Genomic DNA, 22499 nt, shown 5'->3' on the forward strand with positions numbered 1-22499 from the left:
TCATAGCTCGGTGTGTTGCTGCCAACCCTGCCTTGCCGCCCACGACACTCACCAACACACCACCGGAGCAGGGGAGGTCCCCCATCGCTACCAATGGGCCGGGACTCGTACCGGGATCAAGCGCCCCACCGCCTCCGTCCACGGAAGGTCCACGGGCTTTCCCGCCAGCTTCCTCTGGCGACGGCGAGGGCAAGGAGATGTTGGAGTAGGTGGTGGTGCCGTCTAGGTCAGTTAGCCTCCTGTGTCACCCCGAGTGAGCGATGCGGGGGCGGGGGAGAGATTCACAAACAACAAAGTGAGTCTTTGTGTTCCGGAGTTGACCGTGTTTGCAAAAGCACCCATGCACAAGTGATGGCAACCATACTCCCCCCATTGTTGCCATCGGTCCACACCGGATAACCGCCGGCCCCATGGGCCTAACGATCGTCGTAGCCATTAGCAGAGCACAGGGCGTCGAGGCCTGATGTGCCACATGCCGCCCCATTGAGCCCATTGAACCCATGACCATCGGTGCACAGAGCTGCCTACAGCCCGCGCACAGTCGAAAAGCTCGTTCCCGCCTGATCCTTCTCCTCTACCGCGACACCGATCACGAGCCCGCTCTCGTGACTACCATGTGCTTCGGCTCGTAGCTCGGTGTGTTGCTGCCAGACCCGCCTTGATGCCCACGGCACACACCAACACAACACCGGAGCAGGGGAGCTCCCCAATCGCTACCAGTGGGTCGGGACTCGCACCGGGATCAAGCGCCCGGCCGGCGCCGTCCACGGAAGGTCCATGGGCTTTCCCGCCCGCTTCCTCTGGCGACGGCGAGGGCAAGGAGATGTTGGAGTAGGTGGTGGCGCCGGCTAGGTCAGTTAGCCTCCCGTGTCACCCCGAGTGAGCGAAGCGGGGGCGGGGGAGAGATTCACAAACAACGAAGTGAGTCTTTGTGTTCCGGAGTTGACCGTGTTTGCAAAAGCACCCTCCCCCCCTAAATTTGTATCATCAACAACAAGAAATAAACCGGTACTGCTGGTAAACTATTATAATTGTCTAGGACAAATTTCTAGCGGTACTGTTGTATTTTGCACTCATTTTGCTTTGTATGTAACCTAAAAGGAATTATTTATATTTAGGTTGTCTAGCCACACGCACCGCTTTGCACCTTTTTGGCTAGCTGACCGTATGACCGTATTTATGGGCAATGCTGTTTCTTCATGGAGGGGGGAAATGAGGTGGGCAGAGAAATGACGACGACGTTGCACTCGCATCGTGGGGCCTGCAAAAACTCGCAGCAACGTGAAACATGAGCGAACGGTTGGTTCGTTCGGTCGTTCAACTTTGTTGAAGAATAAACAAAGGTATTCCACCGGCGATTTCCATTCCGCCGCAGCTTACCCGTGTCACGCCTCGTTCAGGGATCGTCTCCGTGTGTGCGACGCCACGCACTGACGCACAGGTCGAACGTGTTTTTTTTTTTGAGAGAAGGTCGAACGTGTTTTTTTTAATACAACCCTCATTGGCGTTTATTCATTCAGCAGGTGGACATTGTCTGAATGTAGTGCGGCATTTCAAAAACCCAGGGATTACATTGAAGCTTACACAGTTCACTTCCGACGAAAGAGCATGCTTGCACATGAATGGGCACCTCATTAGCATCTCTTCCTACAAATTTCAACTCGAATCCTTGAAAAAGCGAGAGATAGCGAGGTACGCATCTCTCTAAGAATGTGGCCACAAATAGACCGATCATAGCTCTTAACAATTCTTGTACCAACTCCATAGAGTGAACAGGTTGGTACTACTTGTTTTTGTTGCTCCACACAGCCCACATAACTGCGATTGCAATAGCAGCCTCTTCTTTGCTGATACACGTTGGGTCTAGTAGATCCCTAGTCCACGTTAGAGGGTGGAACCAAGGAAGCTTGAGCCCAAAAGAGCATCTAGCTTCATCCCAAAATAGTAATGCACTTTCACAACTGATCAAGGCATGGTATATCAATTCCTCCCTGTTACCACACGTGGGGCATGTAGCATCTTCATGGATATGTGTCCAAACTAATTCTCCTTCAGTGGGTATAAAACCCTTTAGCACCCTCGACCAAAAGAATCAGATTTTCGGTTGGACACGAATCTTCCACAAAGCCTTTCAGGTCTCTTCACAACCCGAACAACTAGCCGACGCTTCTTGCAAATTAAATTGCCTCTCTTTAAAACTGGGTACGCAGATTGAATGAGAAATGTACCCGATTTATCCCATTCCCATGCCCATAAACATTTTGTAGGCACTCTTGGCCTAGGCATGTTAAGAATGGTTGCCGCACCAAGATATATATAAAAAATTCTTCTAACCAACTCATCATTCCAATCTTCAGAACCTTCGTCCAAAAGATCCGCCACCAAAGTACACTGGATCTTCAGATAGACTACCAATAGACTTCATTGTGGTCGCACTAGCGATCCATTGATCATGCCAAATCCCTGTTCATGTGATACGTCTAAAACGTATCTTTATTTTTTTTTTCATGCTATCATATTATCACTTTTATAGAAATTTATACTATTTTTCTGGACTAACCTATCAATTTAGTGCCCAGTGTTAGTAGTTGTTTTCTGCTTGTTCTTGGTTTCATAAGAAATCAATATTTAGGAAGGACCCTAGAAGCTTTGGAGGAGGACCAGACATGCACCAGGGGGCCCACATAGCCAGGTTGCGGGCCTAACCCTAGGGAGCGCCGTCAAGGCATGTGTAGGCCCATAGATACCACATTTGCCTCCCTCCACCGCCATAAATCTCTTTAAATATTGAAACCCTTCGCCGTATTTTTAGAAGAATTTTATCGCCACCGCAAGTTCCTGTTTCGCAAAGATCCAATCTGGAGGCCTGTTCCAGAGCTCTGCCGGAGGGGGGAAGCCATTGTCGGAGTCTTCGTCATTACCCTTGATGCCTCCATGACCATGTGTGAGTAGTTTCATTATGACCTTAGGGTCCATAGTAGTAGCTAGATGGTTCTCTCTCTTTTGGATCTTCAATACCATGTTCCAGTGAGCCTTCTCACATGATTGGGATCAATTCAGTGTAATAGGTGATGTATTTGTTGGAACATGATGAATTGTCACTTTATGATTAGATTGTTCATTGAAATTAATTGAATCTTTTGAGGATTTTTTGCTGTATAATTAAATAGCTTTGCATGCTCTCTACTCTATCTATCTATCTTGTTTGGCCAACTTCGATGGGTTTTTCTTCAGAGGGAGTGGTGCTTTTGTAGTGCATTCAATCTTACGATGATCTAACGCAGTGACAAAAGGAGCTAAGGCATGTATTGTATTGTTGTCACTAAGGATAAAATGATGGGGTTTTGTCATATTGATTGACTTTTTTCTGTCTACATTATGTCATATTGCTTATTGTGATACTCAGTTTCTTGCAAACTTAAACCTTGAGATGCATGCCGGATAGCTGTTTTGGGGTGGAGTACTAGTAGTAGATGCAGCTGGATTAACGGTCTACTTATCATGTATGTAATGCCTATATGATATTATACCATGAATGATCGTAGTCATCAATATTGCAATTTGGTCGATTGCCCAACTGTAATTTGTTTACCATGCCATTCGCCTGTTTTCGAGAGAGATGCTACTAGTGAACCTATGGCCCCTTGGGTCTATTCTCCATTACTTAACTCTTCTTCAAAATTGCCACTATTACCTTGTTACTTTGCTACTATCTATCTCTATCATTTGCAACCCTCTTGCCGTGTTGGGGACGAGTGTGTTTTGTGTATAGGTCCTGTTGACTTTGCTACCTTGGGATACTAACGCTGGATTGATAACCTTGGTTCTCTAACCGAGAGAAATACTTTTTACCAATCTACTTCATGCTTACACTTGGGAGAATCCTAACAACTCCCTTGGGAGCAAGCAGTCGGTAACGCTTGAATCACTGACTTAAGATGCACCACATTTCTTGCACATGAGATCTTTTTGCCACACCAAACTTGTACCCTCGATCTCGCCTGCTCGTCAATATGTTCAAATTTTTGTTCTATAATCCTCCCTGCCACCGTTGCTAGACCAAGGTACTTCTTCGCAAGGGTCTCCCTTTGGATATTCAAGGTATTCCGGACCCCACTCTTACTGAAGTTCCATAGTTAGGGCTAAAAATACCAAAGTCTTCAACTTGTTTGCACTTTGACCAGAGTCAAGGCTATAAGCTTGCAATGTTTAATTGGGATGATGTGCACTCCAATTATCAGCCTTCTGGAAGACAAGATAGTCATCAACAAAAAGATGGTGAGACACTCACACAACGATCGCAGCCTTACTCATATACTTTATCAATCCACCCATCGTCATAATTCTTCGACATGCATGACAGGCCCTCTCCACATAACAGGAAGAGGAATGGAGAGATCGGATCCCCTTGCCTTATCCCTCTGGATGGACGAAAGGAACGTAGCAACTCCCCATTGAATTTCACCTAGAAGCTTACTGGATTAACACATCTCATAATCTAGAGAAACCAACTCTTCTTAGCAACCTAATTGAAGCATAACACCTTACAAATACTCCCACATGACGCGGTCATATGCTTTCATCATGTCAATTTTAACGGTCGCCCAACCTTGTTTTCCTTTCTTCCTCTTCATTGCATGAAATGCACTTATATGAAGTAATTACATTATTAGTGATAAGTCTCCCAGGAACAAAAGTGCTTTGCTCCCTGACTATATCACATCACGAATCTCACGATGATGGTTACCCAACACCTTAGAGCAAAGCTTATAAATGGTATTACATAGGGAAATGGGCCTATACTGAGTAATATTACGAAGATTTTTAACCTTAGGGATAAAAACAATCACCGTTTTATATACCGCTTCCGGTATATGACCCCCATTTAGGAAGCCCAGAACCACTCTTGATATCATCCTTAATTAAGGGCCAATGTCGTTGGTAGAATCTGGCGTTACAGCCATCCTCCTCAGGGGCCATTGAATCAAACGACCAACATAAACAAAAAGAAATTCTAATCCTCCAAAATTTCTACGAAAATTCTTTGAATCAAAGGAGCCCTCAAGTTGAACGTCAGTGGCTTCGAATCGCGCGTTCTCTATGTATGATTGTCGATGTACGCTCGCATTTTATCGTTCCTTAGATGGTAAGTATTTGGTCCTGGTCTTACTACCCATTTAGTGCAGTACCATCAATTCGTTCAATGGTCATGCATGCCGCACAATTCGCTTAATAATCTGCAAATCGTACTACTAGTACTACGAGCAGTGCTACGGTGAATCGGGCTGGACCAGTCATGTTCATGTCATCGAGGCTCGTAGTGCTACGCTACATACACGACCCATCCATCCATCCAGGCCCCGAATCGGCAACAGAAAGCAGCACGGGAGGAGTCTGCAAAGGCGTAAGCGTAACCGCAAGCGGAAACCTGTCATACAGTACACACGACCGTGCCAGTGCAGCGCGTTCCACATGCCAGCCAGCCAGCCAGCAGCGGCCCGGAGTAAAAAGCAGCGGCGCTTTCCCTTCGCTCCCCATTCCCCAGTCCCAGCCCCAGCCCAGCCCCAGCCCCACCCAACCCCTCCCAGCGGCGAGGCGAGGCGAGGCGAGACAAGAAAACCCTCTCTTGTCCCCTCCGGCCGGAGATCGATCGGCGATGGCGCCCGCTCCCCCCCTCGCCCCCAAGCCCGACCCCGACGCCCCGGCTCCGGCGTTCCCGCTCACGCCCGAGCTCTGCGCCGCGCTCCGCCGGGAGGCCGCCGGCCACGACCCGGGCGGCGCGGCCGCGGGGACTGCGCGTCTCACCCCCGAGATCCTCGCCACGCTGCGCCGCGAGCTCGAGCCCTCCCCCGACGACCACTCCCACTTCGCCAACCGCCTCCGCCTCTCCCAGCAGCGCCTCGACGCCATCTCCGCCCGCCTCCCCTCCGCCACGCCGCCTCGCGCACAGTCTCCCCTGCCCCCGCCGCCCCCTCCGCCGCGGGAGCCGTATCCCCTGCCCCCGTCCCCTCCTCCGCCCAGAGCGCGCGCCTCGTCCCCGGCCGCCGGCGCCTCGGGCTCGGTTAGGAAGCGCCCGCGCGGGGGCCCGGGCGCGGAGATGGTGCGCGCCAGAGTCGCCGCGTCGCAGGCGGACATGCTGCAGGCGCGCAACATGGTGCGCCGCGCGCGGCTCATCTTCGAGGCGCTCCGGGGCCGCTGCCACCGCAACACCGAGCACCACCACGCGGGCCGCAACCGGGCCGACATGCGGGCCCTCAGCGCCATGATCGACGGGGAGCTCTGCCTCTACCGCGACGTGCGCATCGTGGGCCCCGTCCCCGGCGTCCTCGTCGGCGACGCCTTCAACTACCGCGCCGAGCTCCTCGTCGTCGGCCTGCACTGCCACACCCAGGCCGGCATCGGATACGTGCCCGCCAGCCAGGTCAGCGAGGGCCACCCCGTCGCCACCAGCATCGTGTCCTCGGGCGGGTACCTCGATGACCACGACAACGGGGACGTCTTGATGTACACCGGGAGCGGCGGCCGTCCGCGCAACGGCGGTGACCACCTCTCCGACCAGGAGTTCCAGCGGGGCAATCTCGCCCTGTCCTACAGCTACAACTACGACGTCGAGGTGCGCGTCATCCGCTGCCACGACTGCGACGCCAGCCCCAGCGGCAAGCTCTACGTCTACGACGGCCTCTACAAGGTCCAATCCACCACCTACGGCCCTGGCAAGTCCGGCCGCGAGGTCTGCCGGTTCAAGCTCGTCCGCCTGCCAGGCCAGGACGCGCTCGGCAGCAACACCTGGCGCGCCGCCAGAGACCTCACCGACGCGCTCGTCGCCAAGATCCGGCCGCCCGGCTACCTCACGATGGACATGTCCAAGGGCAAGGAGGCTGTGCCCGTCCCCGTCCGCAACACGGTGGACCAGGACGTCTCTCCCCTCGAGTTCGAGTACCTCGCATGCTCCGAGTTCCCGGCGCCGCCCAAACCGGTGAGGCGCGGCCACAAGTGCTGCATCTACTCCAAGACGGCGTGCAGCGAGATGTCGTCCAAGTGCGCGCCCTCCGGCTGCGCCTGCGTGAAGAGGAGCGGCGGGGGCGGCCCGGCGTACAGTGCCGACGGCACGCTCGTGAGGGGACGGCCGGTGGTGTACGAGTGCGGCGCGAGGTGCGGGTGCCCACCCAGGAGCTGCCCCAACCGCGTGACGCAGCGGGGGATGAAGCACCGGCTGGAGGTGTTCCGGTCCAAGGAGACGGAGTGGGGCGTGAGGACGCTGGACCTGATCCAGCCGGGCGCCTTCCTCTGCGAGTTCACCGGAGACGTGCTCCCCGCGGATCACCCCCGCATTGCCAACGCGAACACCAATGCCAGTACCGGCGCGTCAATGGAGGAGTGGGGAGGCATCGTCGACCCGAGAAAGTTCCCGCCGAGGTGGAGGGAGTGGGGGGACGCCCCCGCGGCCGTGCTTCCGGACGACGGCGAGGAACCACCCCGGTTCGCGCAGTGCCCGGCGCCGGGGTACGTGATCGACGTGTCCAAGAGGAGGAACTTCGCGGCCTACATCAGCCATAGCCGCGCACCGAACGCGTTCGTCCAGCTGGTGGTCCGCGGCGACGAGGACGAGTCGTGCCCCCACCTGATGGTCTTCGCCATGGAGACCATCCCACCCATGCGCGAGCTCAGCATCGACTACGGCGTCGATCAGTGATCGATCGGCAACGTTTCCTATATGTGCGTTCTTCTGCCATTTACATTTACATTTACATTTGCCATGAATCGTTCTGTCATTGTTGTCAGTTGTAGCATGGATGAAAGCGATCCTCCTCTCGCTGAACTGTATGCTTTGCTTTCCTTCTCTGTGTCTGTAAATTTTCTCAGTCTCAGTCAATTGTTCACATCCAACTTGTCCCGACTTCAGGACTTCAAAATAATAACTGTCCGAGTTAAGTTCCAAACACTTATTTTAGAACAGTTCCAGTCAATTCCAACATCCAGTCCGAGCAAAGCCAGCAGATAGGAAGTATTCCTTTTTTGAACATTATAAACTTTATTCCTCAAACAGTTGACATGTCGTTTACAATGTGGGAAATAATAAAGTCGGGGATAATAGAGTCACAGAGTTCAGACGAATTAGAAACAAAAGATAGTTTAGCTAAGTTATCAGCAACCACATTAGCTTCTCTGCAACAATAACCGTAGTCAATATTGGCAAAATCTGTAGCGAGATGGATATATTCAGCTATCACTGCCACATCAGGACCCATATAATCATCTGCTCGTGTAATAGCCTCTACCGCAAGTATGCTATCTCATTCTATGTATACCTTATTGCATCCAATTCTCCATGCCAGGTATAGGCCATTCCGAATAGCACTCAATTCTGCTGATTCTGCACTGCAAACATGGGGTAGAACCCAAGTTGCTGCCAAAATAAAATTTTCTTTGTGGTCTCTCGCCACCGCTCCACTGGATCCTGAGAGTGTTTCCTGACAAAACGATGCATCCACATTAATCTTAACAGTACCTCCGATTGGTTTCTTCCATGTATGAATCTCTTTTCGAACTCCTGTATCATCCGATTGGTGTTGCAGCTCTGACAAAGCTTGTTGCCAAAACTTTGATTGAAACAGCCGAGCGATCAAGCTCCTGTATCATCTCTCCTTTTTTTTGAACGATGAAGACAGTAGGAGAGGCTCCTACTGACGTTAGTTAATTTATCAAAATGTTTACAGAGTTTCCATCCTTACATTTATCCGGCTAAGACAGGGGTGGACACCAACTTGGGGGACCAGCACCCTTCCTAGGGATAAGTATGTGGAGGGGTATTACAGAAACAAGGTCGACCCAAACTATATACACAAATCTAGCTTAATGAAGCAACAAAGGTGCTCACAAACCCTTTGAGGGCAGGTTTGACTCGGTGGATAAGGAGGGCGAAGTCTTTCTTGAATCTTTCCCTCCAAGAGCCGATGGAGTGCGGTATCCCACTGAAAATTTTGTTGTTACGTTCCTTCCATATACTCCACGCTCCAGTCATGAAAACCTCCATGTACATTGGCTGTGTCCAGCATCTCTGTCCTGAATGAACGGCTTTGAGACGTGGGAATCGACCGTCCAGGTAAGACCCATGGAGGACCAACATTGTGTACTGAAGGGGCATTCAAAGAATAGATGCTCCACTGTTTCTTCCACCCCTCCCCGACATAAAGCACAATTGATGTCGTCTCCAACATTGTAATGTCTTCTACGCAGCATGTTTCGTGTGTTTATCCTGTCTCCTGCAAGGAGCCACGCAAAGACTTTGATTTTCATAGTGCATCGAGATTTCCAGATCCACCGAAATGCATCATCAGCCTCTACATCTCTGAAGTAGTGTGCATAGAATTCCTAGATGAGTATGCCGCACCCCATATACACACCCAAGTGTCAGGTTCAGCACGGGGCACCACAGGGGCCGTAGCGACCTGCATCTCCAGTCGGGCCTGCGTCGTAAGTGGTGTATAAAATCCTTCATTCACAGTCTCAATGGACAAGAATTCTGCTATCGACGCGTCTTCAGTTCTAGTGAATGAAAAAGCTCTCGGATGGGAAACTTCAAGGGTGTGATCCAGCCATAGATCTTTCCAGAACAGTGCACCGGTGCCGTCACCCACATTCACATGGGTTATCCCTCGATAAACGTCGCTGAGGCTCATGACGTCTCGCCACCAGAAGGATCCACACGACTCGGCTGTGTGCGGAATCACCTCCTCATAATACGTAGACCATATGAGTTTGCACCAGGGGATATCTTTTTTGTTGTAGGAGTGCAGAAATTTCAATAGCAGAGCCATCTTTTGGATTTCGATGTCCAAAGCTCCGAGCCCTCCATGCTTTTTGGGCCGACACACCAGGTTCCATGCCGCAAGGGAATTACTGGTCTCTCCAGTTTCAGTCTTTTTGCGCCATAAGCATCTCCTCCTGAGTTTGTCGAGGTGTTCAATTAGCTTTGGAGGGAGCTTGATGGTGCACATGGGATAGATCATGAGGGACGTGATGAGAGAGTTTAGGAGCGTCAGTTTACTTCCTTGATCCATAAGACACGGGGATGAGGACAGTTTGCGTTCAACCTTGTCCACCATTGGACCGGTTTGTACCCCAAACCCAGTATGTGGCTTGGTTGGGGTCTCCGGCTTTAGATGTTAGGCTTGGTGCGATGTCTGTTTGGTATTAGGCTCGGATCATCGGCACCCCTTCATCAAGTGGATAGGAGTAGCGACAGTTATTGTTAAGATGGTGGCTTCAGACTATCTGATGTACTACTTTATAAGGTCTTTATGAATAATTAATAAAATGGCTGCATGCATCGCTCAGATGCAAAGGCCGGGGGTAATCCTCCTTTTCTAAAAAAAAATTGGCATCAGGTCCATCATCGTAGGACGGGTGGTGCCCATGGGTAGGCCAAGGTATGTGAACAGCATGGATCCAATCGAGCATTGCCAAATTTGTGCTAGTTGAGCCATCACATCGCCATCAACATTTAGCGGCACTATGACCGACTTTTGAAAGTTGATCTTGAGGCCGACGGAATCAGCATAGTCCACCAAAATTTGCTTCATGGTTCTTGCTTGGTCCGGGCAGGCAGGCATCAGGAAGATCGTGTCGTCTGCATACTGTACCACTGGGTAGTCTGCTGAACCACGTGCCGGTATCGACAAGTTAATCAAACCACTCCGGTGTGCTTCATTGATAGCCGCCTGTAGCAGGTCAGCGGCCAAGACGAAGATCGGGGGGACAGGGGGTCGCCTTGTCTCACACCACAACGGCATCGAAATTGCCTCCCCGACATCCCGTTGAGCAGCACCGATGATGTCCCAGATCCGAATATTGTAATAACCCAGTTCAGCCACCTATCATCAAAGCCCATATGGCGCATGATTTCTAACATAGAGGAGTGTTCAATTGTGTCGAACGCCTTTGCAAAATCCAGTTTGAGCAGTACAATAGGACGCTTCGAACTTTGACATTGATAGATGTATTCAAATGCCTAGGCGAGACAGTCTTGGATCGTTCTGCCATGGAGAAACCCATACTGGTTTTTATGCGCTATGTCGAGGATCAAGTTTTGCAGTCTGTTGGCTAGGATTTTCGTGATGACTTTGAGACAACAGTTAAGCAGTGTGATCGGGCGAAAGTCATTCGTTGTCTCCGGCGAACCAATCTTTGGTATCAAGGTGATAAATCCAGAGTTGATGCTAGTGAGATCAAGCCCACCTTTCCAAAAGTCATCACAAAGTTTATAGAAATCCCTATTAATTATATGCCAGCAACTTTTCAAAAAAGCACCGTTAAATCCATCCGGGCCCAGGGCACGATCAACTGGCATGGAGCGAACAACATCATCGATTTCTCGATGTGTGAAGGGAGCCGACAGAGAGTCCAGGTTTGCAACTCGTCTACTGATTGAAGCTAGGTCAAGTTTCATGGATGGCGGGGACGATTCACCTATCTTTGTATGTGTTGAACATCACTGCCTCTTTGGAATTATGGTCCTGAACCACTGTGCCGTCAGGTAGCTTCAGAGAAGCAATGGTATTTCTTCGATATCTTTCTGTTGCGAGAGCATGGAAGAGTTTGGTATTTTCCTGGACAAACTTAATGTACCTGATCGTGCATCGCTTCCTCCAGTATTCATTTTGGAACTTCATGAGCTTAAGTAGATGGGCCTTCACTATCATGCGAAAGTTGGATTCAGGTGTCGAAAGGGGTCTCTGGTCCTCAAGCCCATCAAGCTCACTAAGGGCCCAGTTACAGTTTTGAATTAGGACAGATAGGCGGGAGATCCCTTTGCTCCATTTTTTGAGATCATAACAGAGACACTTCAATTTCTTGCAAAGCAGAGCGGCACTATTATTAGCATGATAGGTTTTATTCTAGGAGGACTCAACCACATCAAGAAATCCCGGGTGATTAATCCAGTAGTTTACAAACCGAAAGATTCTGCTCTTTGGTATATTTGTCTCAATGTTAACCACACAAGGGCAATGGTCAGACACTGGTTTACCGAGGGAGGTGACCATAGTGTTAGGATAAGATTACGTCCAATGACAGGAAGAAAAGCACCAGTCAAGTTGTTCTAACAAAGGGTCCTCTTGCATATTACTGCACGTGTAAGTTCTCCCCCTCAATGGGATTTCGATCAACTCTTGGCTTCGGATGATATCATTGAACATAAGGATGTCATTTATATTTCCCCCGGGTTTATTGCGGTTTTGTGTGGATCTAATGAAGTTATAATCTCCCACTAAAAGCCAATCCTCTTCGTCAGGAATGGACATATCATACAACCAATCAGTGAACATTCTTCTGTCCTCTCCTCGACAGGGTCCATAAACATTACACAGCACCCATGATCGTCCAGAAATTTGCAGGTGAAGGAAATACCAAGAACAAAATTTTCAGAGAAACACATAGTTCCATCAAAAGCTGAGTTGTTCCAAATAGTAATGAAGCCACCGGACGCTCCACTGGAGGGAACAACTTCAAACTTATCGAAATGACAGGGGTAGAAAGTTTTAATATAAGATAAATCAAAAGAGGCGCGCTTAGTCTCCTGCAAACATACGACATTACATCCACAGGCATCGACCGCATTCTTTATAGCTAGAGTTTTTTCTTCAGAATTTATTCCGCGCACTTTCCACACCATAACGTTCCACTGCTGCCTGAGCGGCATGCGCCTTTAGGTAGAGGAGGAGGTAGAAGACTCCCCCTTCTTGGATGCAAGAAGCTTTGCTGGGGAGAGTTCTTCAGCAGGTAATGGGGGTTGGTGGTGGAACTCCCGTGCAAACAGAAGATGTGGTGTTGTTTAGGTTGGGCGCTGCTGGTACATGGCGAGGCTTCACCTTGCTCTTGCACACTCTCCCTTCTGCCATGGAGGGGGCTTTAAATCCATCATAGTTGTTCATCCTCGAGCTTCTACGGAGAGTGTTGGGATCATATTCTGGCACAATTATCTTCTTCTCTTTGTGGGCAACCCGCATCTTATTGTTATCTTCCTGTACTACGACAGCGAAGCTCTCTGAATCATCCCCCAGTCCAGCATACTAGCAGATTGGCCCTAGATGCCCTATCCTCCCACGATCGAGATCACAATTGGTGCAAAGGCCATGTCCCAGCTCCATTTTTCCATTTTGCTCCAAGGATTGGGCTCTCACCAACAATTGTGTTGTAAAATTTCTTCAGCATGTGTGCCACAAATATGTACTAGAGCTGTTTACAGAACATGTATGTATCCTCCTCCTGGTGCCCTCCATTCATGATCATTGGTGGCATAGCTTTATAGGTAAAGGCTCTGAAGAAAGCAAGCAGATTTTTGAACGGCAAAACTCTGATATTCGTATCTTCCGCTGCCCCTCTGATAAAACTGAAGTTGCTATTATTTGATCCAAGCACAATGTCCTCTACAGCCATTTCCACCTGTGCTACATGATCATTCAAAGATGCCAGACCATCATCTTGTACGTTATCTTCCGGAGTCACACCATCCATCATCGACGGACCAGTATACCCAGTGATTTCACGCCAGCTTTCTCCAACATACTGAGGTGGGACTTCAAGCCATGGCATCCAACCATTAGCCTGAATCCTGTCCCCATGCAGCGTTCGCCTGTTGTTGCTATAGCACCATGGCCTCATAAGAGGCTTGCTAGGCCGCTGTCAGATATGGCAGGGGGGGGGGGGGGGGGGTTCCTCTGTACCAGCATTGGGCGGATTAGTTGGCCAGTTCGTGAGGATATAAACTAGCACAGTCCACCATATGAACCACATAGCAATCAAGATTAGTTCAGCTGTGGGATGTCACCAATGGATGAGCAATTTTTCGGCAGGATTTCTAAAGTAACTGATCCCGATCTGCCTTGCGCTACTGCCTCATCTATAGCAGTTTTTAACCCAAGCTCGGCCCAAACCTTGCGCGCCCGAGGACAGCAGAAAAGAACATGTTGAATGTCATCAATCCCTGTCTTGCAAACTGGACATTGTGGAAGGACTGGAGTGTGTCTACCAACTAAGACTCCAAGGCATGGTAGTACAGCCCCTGAGCACCTTCCACCCGAAGTGTTTTATTTTCCCTGGAGTGCGTAGTTGCCCAAGTAGTTTTGTCGGGGATATCTAGCGACATATGCCAGGGGGTGGCTTATCATGGATGGGGACAGGAGTACGTCGTCGGGCCCTGGAAGCGGGAGTGAGCGAGATCTTGAACGCCTACGAGTCTTACCCAGGTTCGGGGCTCTCCATGGAGATAACACCCCTAGTCCTGCTCTGCGGGGTCTCCGCATGATAAATTTTGTCAATAAGGTAGCTACAAGGTTGCTCCTTGAGCTGTTCGGTTAGAGGAGGAAGAAGTGCAAGGCTAGCTCTATCTCCTCTCTCTATGTGTGTATGGTTGCTAGGGTTTTGAACCCTTTGCATGGGTGAACCTGGGGGTTTATATAGGCCTACCCCCAAGGGTACAATGGTAATCCGACCGGCTATAGGACCCGGCCGTCAGTGTCCCCGGGCCCCGGCTTCTTTGCCGGCTGCTAGGGCCCGCCGCTTGGTAGGTCCTGTCGGCTGCCGTGAACTCGCCGACAGGTAGGGCCCGCCGCCTGCGGGCCATGCTGACTGCTTTCTACTGTAGCCCCGCCCTTGGTGACAGAGGCCTCGTCGGGGGGCGCATGGCTACAATCCCGCCGCCTGGCGGGCGCTCACTGTAGCCACGCTCCGTCTCATCAGATTAATGGTGTGCAAATTCCGAGGGGAGGGAGGGCCGACTGCTGGAGGTCGGCCTGCCCTCAAGGCTGCATGCTTGGGATGCGCCGTCTTCTAGCTGCTCGCAGGTAGGTAGGGCCCGCCGCCTGCGGGCCGTACCAACCGCCCGTCGTGGGAGCATGGCTCCTGCTGACGTAGGTCGCGTCATGGACCGCGTGGCAACAGTGCTGCGTCGGGCGAGGGGTGTCCGCTTGGTACACCCGCACTGTGGCCACGTTCGTCCTGGATTTGAGGGTGGCAGGTAATACTGTAGCCACGCCCTGTCTTGTCGTAGTAAATGGGTGCAAACTTTGAGGGGGGGCGGGGCCGCCTGCTGGCTGTCGGTGATACGTCTCCAACGTATCGCTATTATATTATATGTTTTGGATGTTTAATGGGCTTTAATATGCACTTTATATTATTTTTGGGACTAACCTATTAACCGAAGGCCTAGTGCAAATTGATGTTTTTTTGCCTATTTCAGTGTTTCGCAGAAAAGGAATATCAAACGGAATGAAACCTTCGCGAGGATCTTTTTGGAACAAACGCAATCCAGGAGACTTCAAGTGGAGGTCAAGGCGCAATGAGGCGGGCACGAGGTAGGGAGGCGCACCCAGGGGGTAGGCACGCCCCCACCCTTGTGGGCCCCTTGTAGCTCCACCGACCTACTTCTTTCACCTATATATACTCTTATACCCTGAAAACATCCAGGGGAGCCACGAAACCACTTTTCCACCGCCACAGCGTTCTATACCCATGAGATCCCATCTGGGGACCTTTTTCGGTGACCTGCCGGAGGGGGATTCGATCACGGAGGGCTTCTACATCAACACCATAGCCTCTTTGATGATGTGTGAGTAGTTTACCACAGACCTTCGGGTCTATAGTTATTAGCTAGATGGCTTCTTCTCTCTCTTTGGTTCTCAATACAAAGTTCTCCTCGATATTCTTGGAGATCTATTCGATGTAATACTTTTTGCGGTGTGTTTGCCAAGATTCGATGAAATGTGGGTTTATGATCAAGTTTATCTATGAACAATATTTGATTCTTCTCTAAATTCTTATATGCATGATTTGATATCTTTGCAAGTCTCTTAGAATTATCAGTTTGGTTTGGCCTACTAGATTGATCTTTCTTGCAATGGGAGAAGTGCTTAGCTTCGGGTTCAATCTTGCGGTGCTCGATCCCAGTGACAAAAGGAGAACCGACACGTATTGTATTGTTGCCATCGAGGATAAAAAGATGGGGTTTATATCATATTGCCTGAGTTTATCCCTCTACATCATGTCATCTTGCCTAATGCGTTACTCTGTTCTTATGAACTTAACACTCTAGATGCATGCTGGATAGCGGTCGATGTGTGGAGTAATAGTAGTAGATGCAGAATCGTTTCGGTCTACTTGACACGGACGTGATGCCTATATTCATGATCATGCCTCGATATCGTCATAACTATCACTACTAGGGAAAACCTTATACATAGAATCTTAGCAGCAACGCGGCACAAAAAGAAGCGCTACTGCTACTACTAAGTTGATAGTAGTAGCGTGGGTTTTTAACCCTCGCTACTACTAAGCTATCTCTACCGTGCCCCCCGACACATGGCATAGTAGTAGCGAGGGGTATAAACCCGCGCTACTACTAAGTTGATAGTAGTAGCGCGGTTTTATACCCCTCGCTACTACTAAGTACGAGGTAGGTGAAGTCGCCATATCCTCGTCCAAATCCCCATCTCCTCCCCCAAATCCCCCCTCTCTTCCACCACTCTCTCCTCTCACTTTCCATACGCTCTCACATGGACCTCTTGCCCATGCACCCATCCTCCATGGCGCCGAAAGAGGCCGCCGCCTCGCGCCACCGGCGTCTAGGAGCTCGCTGGTCTTCCACCGACGTCTAGGAGGCCGCCGCCCCGCGCCACCACACCGGAGCACCTCTCCACCGGTGACTAGCTCCGCTGCTCCCTACATCACCTTCCTCTCTCCCTCGGTTTTCCTTTTCTCTCTCTCCCTCTGGTTTGACTCACCCTCCCATGTCCATGCCCGTGCAGGTCGTCGCCATGGATGACCCGGAGCTATCTGGCATGGTCGGGAAGAGGAGCCCCACGCCGCGGCCTGGCTCTACCATAGAAACGGGCCCTCTCCAACAGCCACAGCTGGATTTGGTCTTCCGCTGTTCATTCATGCCTCCGGCGATGCCTATCATCGCTAGATCTTACCATTGCTGCCATTGACAGCACGCATGGGATCGAGATTTTTGTTTTTGTTTTTGAAAGTAATAGCAGTAGCGCGGGGTATAAGACCCGCTATAGCTAATTAGCAGTAGCGCTGTTTGCAACGCATGCTACAGCTAACCATGTATAGCAGTAGCGTGTGTCAACATGCGCTACTGCTACAAGTTAGGTGTGGCGCTGTATTAGTAGCGCGGCCACCCGCGCTACCGATACACCCAAAACCCGCGCTGCTGCTAGGCTTTTCCCTAGTAGTGTATGCACTTTTCTATTAATTGCTCGACAATAATTTGTTCACCCACCGTAATACATGCTATCTTGGGAGAAGCCACTAGTGAAACCTATGGCCCCCGGGTCTACCTTACATCATATAAGTTTCCGATCTACAATTCTAGTTTACTATTTATTTTTTTAATCTTTACTCTTCAATCACAAAAAATACCAAAAATATTTATCTTAGTATCTTTATCAGATCTCACTTTTGCAAGTGGCCGTGAAGGGATTGACAACCCCTTTATCGCATTGGTTGCAAGGTTCTTATTTGTTTGTGCAGGTACTAGGCGATTTGCGTGTAGTCTCCTACTGGATTGATACCTTGGTTCTCAAAAACTAAGGGAAATACTTACGCTACTTTGCTGCATCACCCTTTCCTCTTCAAGGGAAAACCAACGCATGCTCAAGAGGTAGCAAGAAGGATTTCTGGCGCTGTTGCCGGGGATATCTACGCTCAAGTCAAGACATACCAAGTACCCATCACAAACTCTTATCCCTCACATTATATTATTTGCCATTTGCCTCTCGTTTTCCTCTCCCCCATTCACCTTTGCCGTTTTATTCGCCTTTTTTCCTTTCGCCTCTTTCCGCTTGCCTCTTGTGTGTTCGTTCTCAGTTCGTTTTGTTGCCATCATGTCTGAAACTGGGGAGGTTATCTTTGAAAAGGATAGTAGTAATGATGGGGGAAACGTTGATGCTTTTATTATCCTCATGAAGAACCTACTATTTTACACACTAAAAAGTTTTGGTAGTGGTAATATTATTGGAAAATGAGTTATTCAAGATTTCTTTACTTGTGCCGGTGCTTTGCCCACCATGAGCGGGTCTATTCTTCATAAAATTAGTAGTCTTGAGAATGCTATATCTTTGCTCGTGGTTGAACTTGGAAGGCAATTCATCCACATGCATCCTTGCATACAAAGGATTTTCCTAGAATTTTCTAATATTGAGCATTCTTCTGTTAAGCGAGCAGCTACCATCTTTTTAGCTCATGAGTTAAGATTTATAATAAAAGAGGCCAATGAAATTTTTGCGCATTATAGGGTGGATGCCAGCCGTATTCCCATAGAAGCAACCCTTTTCTATCAAGAAGACATGATGCGCTTACAATCTTTAGATCATGTTGCTTTTAGTGAAAACCTTAGAAAAAAAGTTACTAGCGATGTTCTAGTTGACAGGATTTCTGAACTTAATGATAATTTTGCTATCCAGAACAATGGGTTAGGTTTTTCTCTTTAGCAAAGGCTCATGACTTTTTGCCAAAAGAATGCTTATAATGATAAATTGGTTGTGCAATATGAGGGGCCAAAGGAGGAACCAATACCTCCCGATCTTGATCTTGGGGACTTTTGTCCCATTAAATTTAGCCCTTTTGATTACTTTTGCTTGCCACAAAGAAAACTTGCTGATGAACGTAGGGAGTATGAGATGAGTTTTCGCGATTTGCCTTATCATTATCATGGCAATACCTAGATCTATTCTTGCCTTTATGCCTAGCTAGGGGCGTTAAACGATAACGCTTATTGGGAGGCAACCCAATTTTATTTTTGTTCCTTGCTTTTTGTTACTGTTTAGTAATAAATAAGTCATCTATCCTCTGTTATGATTGTGTTTTTATGTTTTAATTAGTGTTTGTGCCAAGTAAATCCTTTAGGATCTTCTTGGATGATTGTTGTTTGATCTTGCTGAAAAAAACTGAAAGTATGCGCTCACGAGAATAATTTTAGTTTTTTTACCAGAGAGCGATAAAATACTGATTCCAACTGCAGTAGATCAATATACAAATTATTTAGGATGTCCTAATTTCTCAGGATTTTTTGATTTAAAAAAGTATTCGAAGCCTACAGATTACTACAGACTGTTTTGTTTTTAACAGATTCTGTTTTTCATGTGTTGTTTGCTTATTTTGATGAATCTATGGCTAGTATCGGGGGGTATGAACCATAGAGAAGTTGGAATACAGTAGGTTTAACACCAATTTAAATAAAGAATGATTTCATTACAGTACTTTAAAGTTGTGGTTTGTTTTCTTATACTAACGGAGCTCATGAGATTTTCTGTTGAGTTTTGTGTTGTAAAGTTTTCAAGTTTTTAGGTAAAGATTTGATGGATTTTGGAACAAGGAGTGGCAAGAGCCTAAGCTTGGGGATTGACGGAGTCCTGGACTAAGGGGTCCTCGGGCGTCCGGCCTGTTACCCATGGGCCGGACTGATGGGCAGTGAAGATGTGAAGGCCGAAGACTGTACCCATATCCGGATTGGACTCTCCTTGGCGTGGAAGGCAAGCTTGGCGACCGACTATGAAGATTCCTTCTTATGTAACCAACTCTATGTAAACTTAGATCCCCCCGGTGTCTATATAAACTGGAGGGGTTAGTCCGAAAAACACACATTCATTACCATAGTTATACAGGTTAGACTTCTAGGGTTTAGCCATTACGATCTCGTGGTAGATCAACTCTTGTAACACTCATATTCATCAAGATCAATCAAGCAGGACGTAGGGTATTACCTCCATAGAGAGGGCCCGAACCTGGGTAAACATCGTGTCCCCCGTCTCCTATTACCATTGATCCTAGACGCACAGTTCGGGACCCCCTACCCGAGATCCGCCGATTTTGACACCGACATTGGTGCTTTCATTGAGAGTTCCACTGTGCCGTCAACGAAAGGTTCGATGGCCCCCTCAATCGTCTATAGCGACACTGTCCAAGGAGAAACCTTCCTCCCCGGACAGATTTTCGTGTTCGGCGGCTTCGTACTACGGGCCAACTCGCTTGGCCATCTGGAGCAGATCAATAGCTATGCCTTGGCGACCAGGTCAGATTTGGAAGCTTGAACTACGTCACGGATATCCGTGGAGACTTGATCTTCGATGGATTTGAGACTGCAGCGATCGCTCCCCCTCGCCCTGATGAACATGACTTAAATCTGTCATCGGATCACATCCAGGAGATGGTCCCTATTGCTGCAACGGCCTTAGAACCGGAGCAGATCGTACCATCTGAGGCCACAGAGTCCGTGGCATTGGAGCCGCACACGGACTCGGCGCCCCGCAATATTTGCGCCAACGGAACTCCGGACTCGTCTCCGGCTATAAGTTCCGGACCATGTACGCTGGCGGACACCGAGCTAGATCGGTTATCGATCTTCGGATTCAGCGCTGCAGACGTTTTTCAGCACTCACCTTTGGGCGATGTGCTAAAATCTTTAAAGTACCTGTCATTCACGGGAGACTCGCAGCCGAACTATGTCCGGCTCGAACTAGGGGCTGACGACGGAGAATTTTGCTTCCCACCCGCCACCCACTTCATAGCTACCGTCGAGGACTTAACCGACGTGCTAGATTATGACTCCGAAGACATCGACGGTATAGACGACGATGCTGATAAGGAGAAAGGCCAAGACCCGCAATTCACGGGACGTTGGACGGTCACCTCTTCATATAATGTGTACATGGTTAATACACCTAAAGAATCTAGCTGCGATGACAAAGAAGACCCAAATCTGAATAAACCTTCTGAGGCACAGTCCAAGCGCCGGCGCCCTAAACGCTGCTCTAAGCCACGCCGCTCAAAAGATGGCAACATTGGCACCGGAGAAAATAACACTCTAGACGACGCCGGAAACAACGAAGACCCTGTTGGAGCAGCATCCGAATAGGAGGAACAAGACAATGAGCAAGCTAACCCTGATAAACAGGACATGCCGAGCAACCCAGATGACGATAGTTATCCTCCACCCTCCGAGGATGAGGAGAGCCTCGACAGCGAGGATTTCATCGTGCCTGAGGCACCCCTAGAGCAGGAGCGCTTCAAGCGCCGACTAATAGCTACTACAAGAAGCCTAAAGAAAAAGCAGCAGCAGCTCCAAGTCGATCAAGACCTACTCATTGACAGATGGACCGATGTCCTGGCAGCCGAAGAAAACGGCCTCAAGCGCCCAGCCAAGAGTTACCCAAAGCGCAGACTGCTACCTCAGTTCGATGAGGAGGCACCAAATCCCATACTTCCCTCGCGTAATGCGGAACGACCACCATGCGGTCGGGATAGTGTGGCAGACCGACCACCCCGTGGTCGGGATAAAGCGGCAACTCAGGCCGAACAAAAAGCGGACCCACCGCCTCGCAAAAACAGGGATAGTAGGGCAGGACACACCAGATCAATTTACAGATCGCGAGAACGCTTCCCCACTCGGGATGACAGCCACCTACTCGGACATGACAAACTTAATTACACCCAGGCCGATAACTGCAGACGGACTTTGTCGGTGTCAAAACCGGCGGATCTCGGGTAGGGGGTCCCGAACTGTGCGTCTAAGGCGGATGGTAACAGGAGGCAGGGGACATGATGTTTTACCCAGGTTCGGGCCCTCTTGATGGAGGTAAAACCCTACGTCCTGCTTGATTATTCTTGATAATATGAGTAGTACAAGAGTTGATCTACCACGAGATCAGAGAGGCTAAACCCTAAAAGCTAGCCTATGGTATGATTGTGTGTTGTCCTACGGACTAAAACCCTCCGATTTATATAGACACTGGAGGAGGCTAGGGTTACACAAGGTCGGTTACAAAGGAGGAGATATGCATATCCGTATTGCCTAGCTTGCCTTCCACGCCAAGTAGAGTCCCATCCGGACACGGGACGAAGTCTTCAATCTCGTATCTTCATTGTCCAATAGTCCGGCCAAAGGATATAGTCCGGCTATCCGGAGACCCCCTAATCCAGGACTCCCTCAGTAGCCCCTGAACTAGGCTTCAATGACGATGAGTCCAGCGCGCAGTGTTGTCTTCGGCATTGTAAGGCGGGTTCCTCCTCCGAATACACCACGGAAGAGTTTGAATACAAGGATAGTGTCCGACCTTGCAAAATAAGTTCCACATACCACCGTAGAGAGAACAATATTTCCACAAATCTAATCTGCTGACATGTTTTGGCAGCATGACATCACGCCACGGCCCGGTAATTATTTGAATCATTTTTCTTTAACCAGCCCCGCACATAACGAGAGGCGGTTTCTTGACACGTCTTGTCAAAGCAGAGATCGTGTTCCCCCTATCACGGGATTCTCATCAATACAAACGTGGGTAACCCAACCGTGCCTATTGGTATGACTCCTAGATCTTAGGTAAGTCTCGAACGGCCACGAGGAGGACGCCTAGTATTCATCCCCTTCATAAAGGGACAAGGCTTTTTCTTTTTTCCCTCCTGTGCTCAATCGAATCCTTCCCCCGCCTTGAGTTCTA

At 49.3% G+C, this 22499-nt stretch overlaps 1 protein-coding gene across 1 annotated transcript; it reads left to right on the top strand.

The window, feature by feature from the left end:
- The first annotated feature begins 5570 nt into the window (after nucleotides 1-5570).
- LOC125549117 (histone-lysine N-methyltransferase family member SUVH9-like) lies at nucleotides 5571-7943 on the top strand. The gene has a single exon (XM_048712603.1). The coding sequence runs from the start codon at nucleotides 5657-5659 to the stop codon at nucleotides 7691-7693; it is 2037 nt and encodes a 678-aa protein (XP_048568560.1). The 5' UTR covers nucleotides 5571-5656; the 3' UTR covers nucleotides 7694-7943.
- Nucleotides 7944-22499: the final 14556 nt, after the last annotated feature.

Source organism: Triticum urartu, chromosome 3 (assembly GCF_003073215.2).
Source record: "Triticum urartu cultivar G1812 chromosome 3, Tu2.1, whole genome shotgun sequence".
Classification (NCBI taxonomy): domain Eukaryota; kingdom Viridiplantae; phylum Streptophyta; class Magnoliopsida; order Poales; family Poaceae; genus Triticum; species Triticum urartu.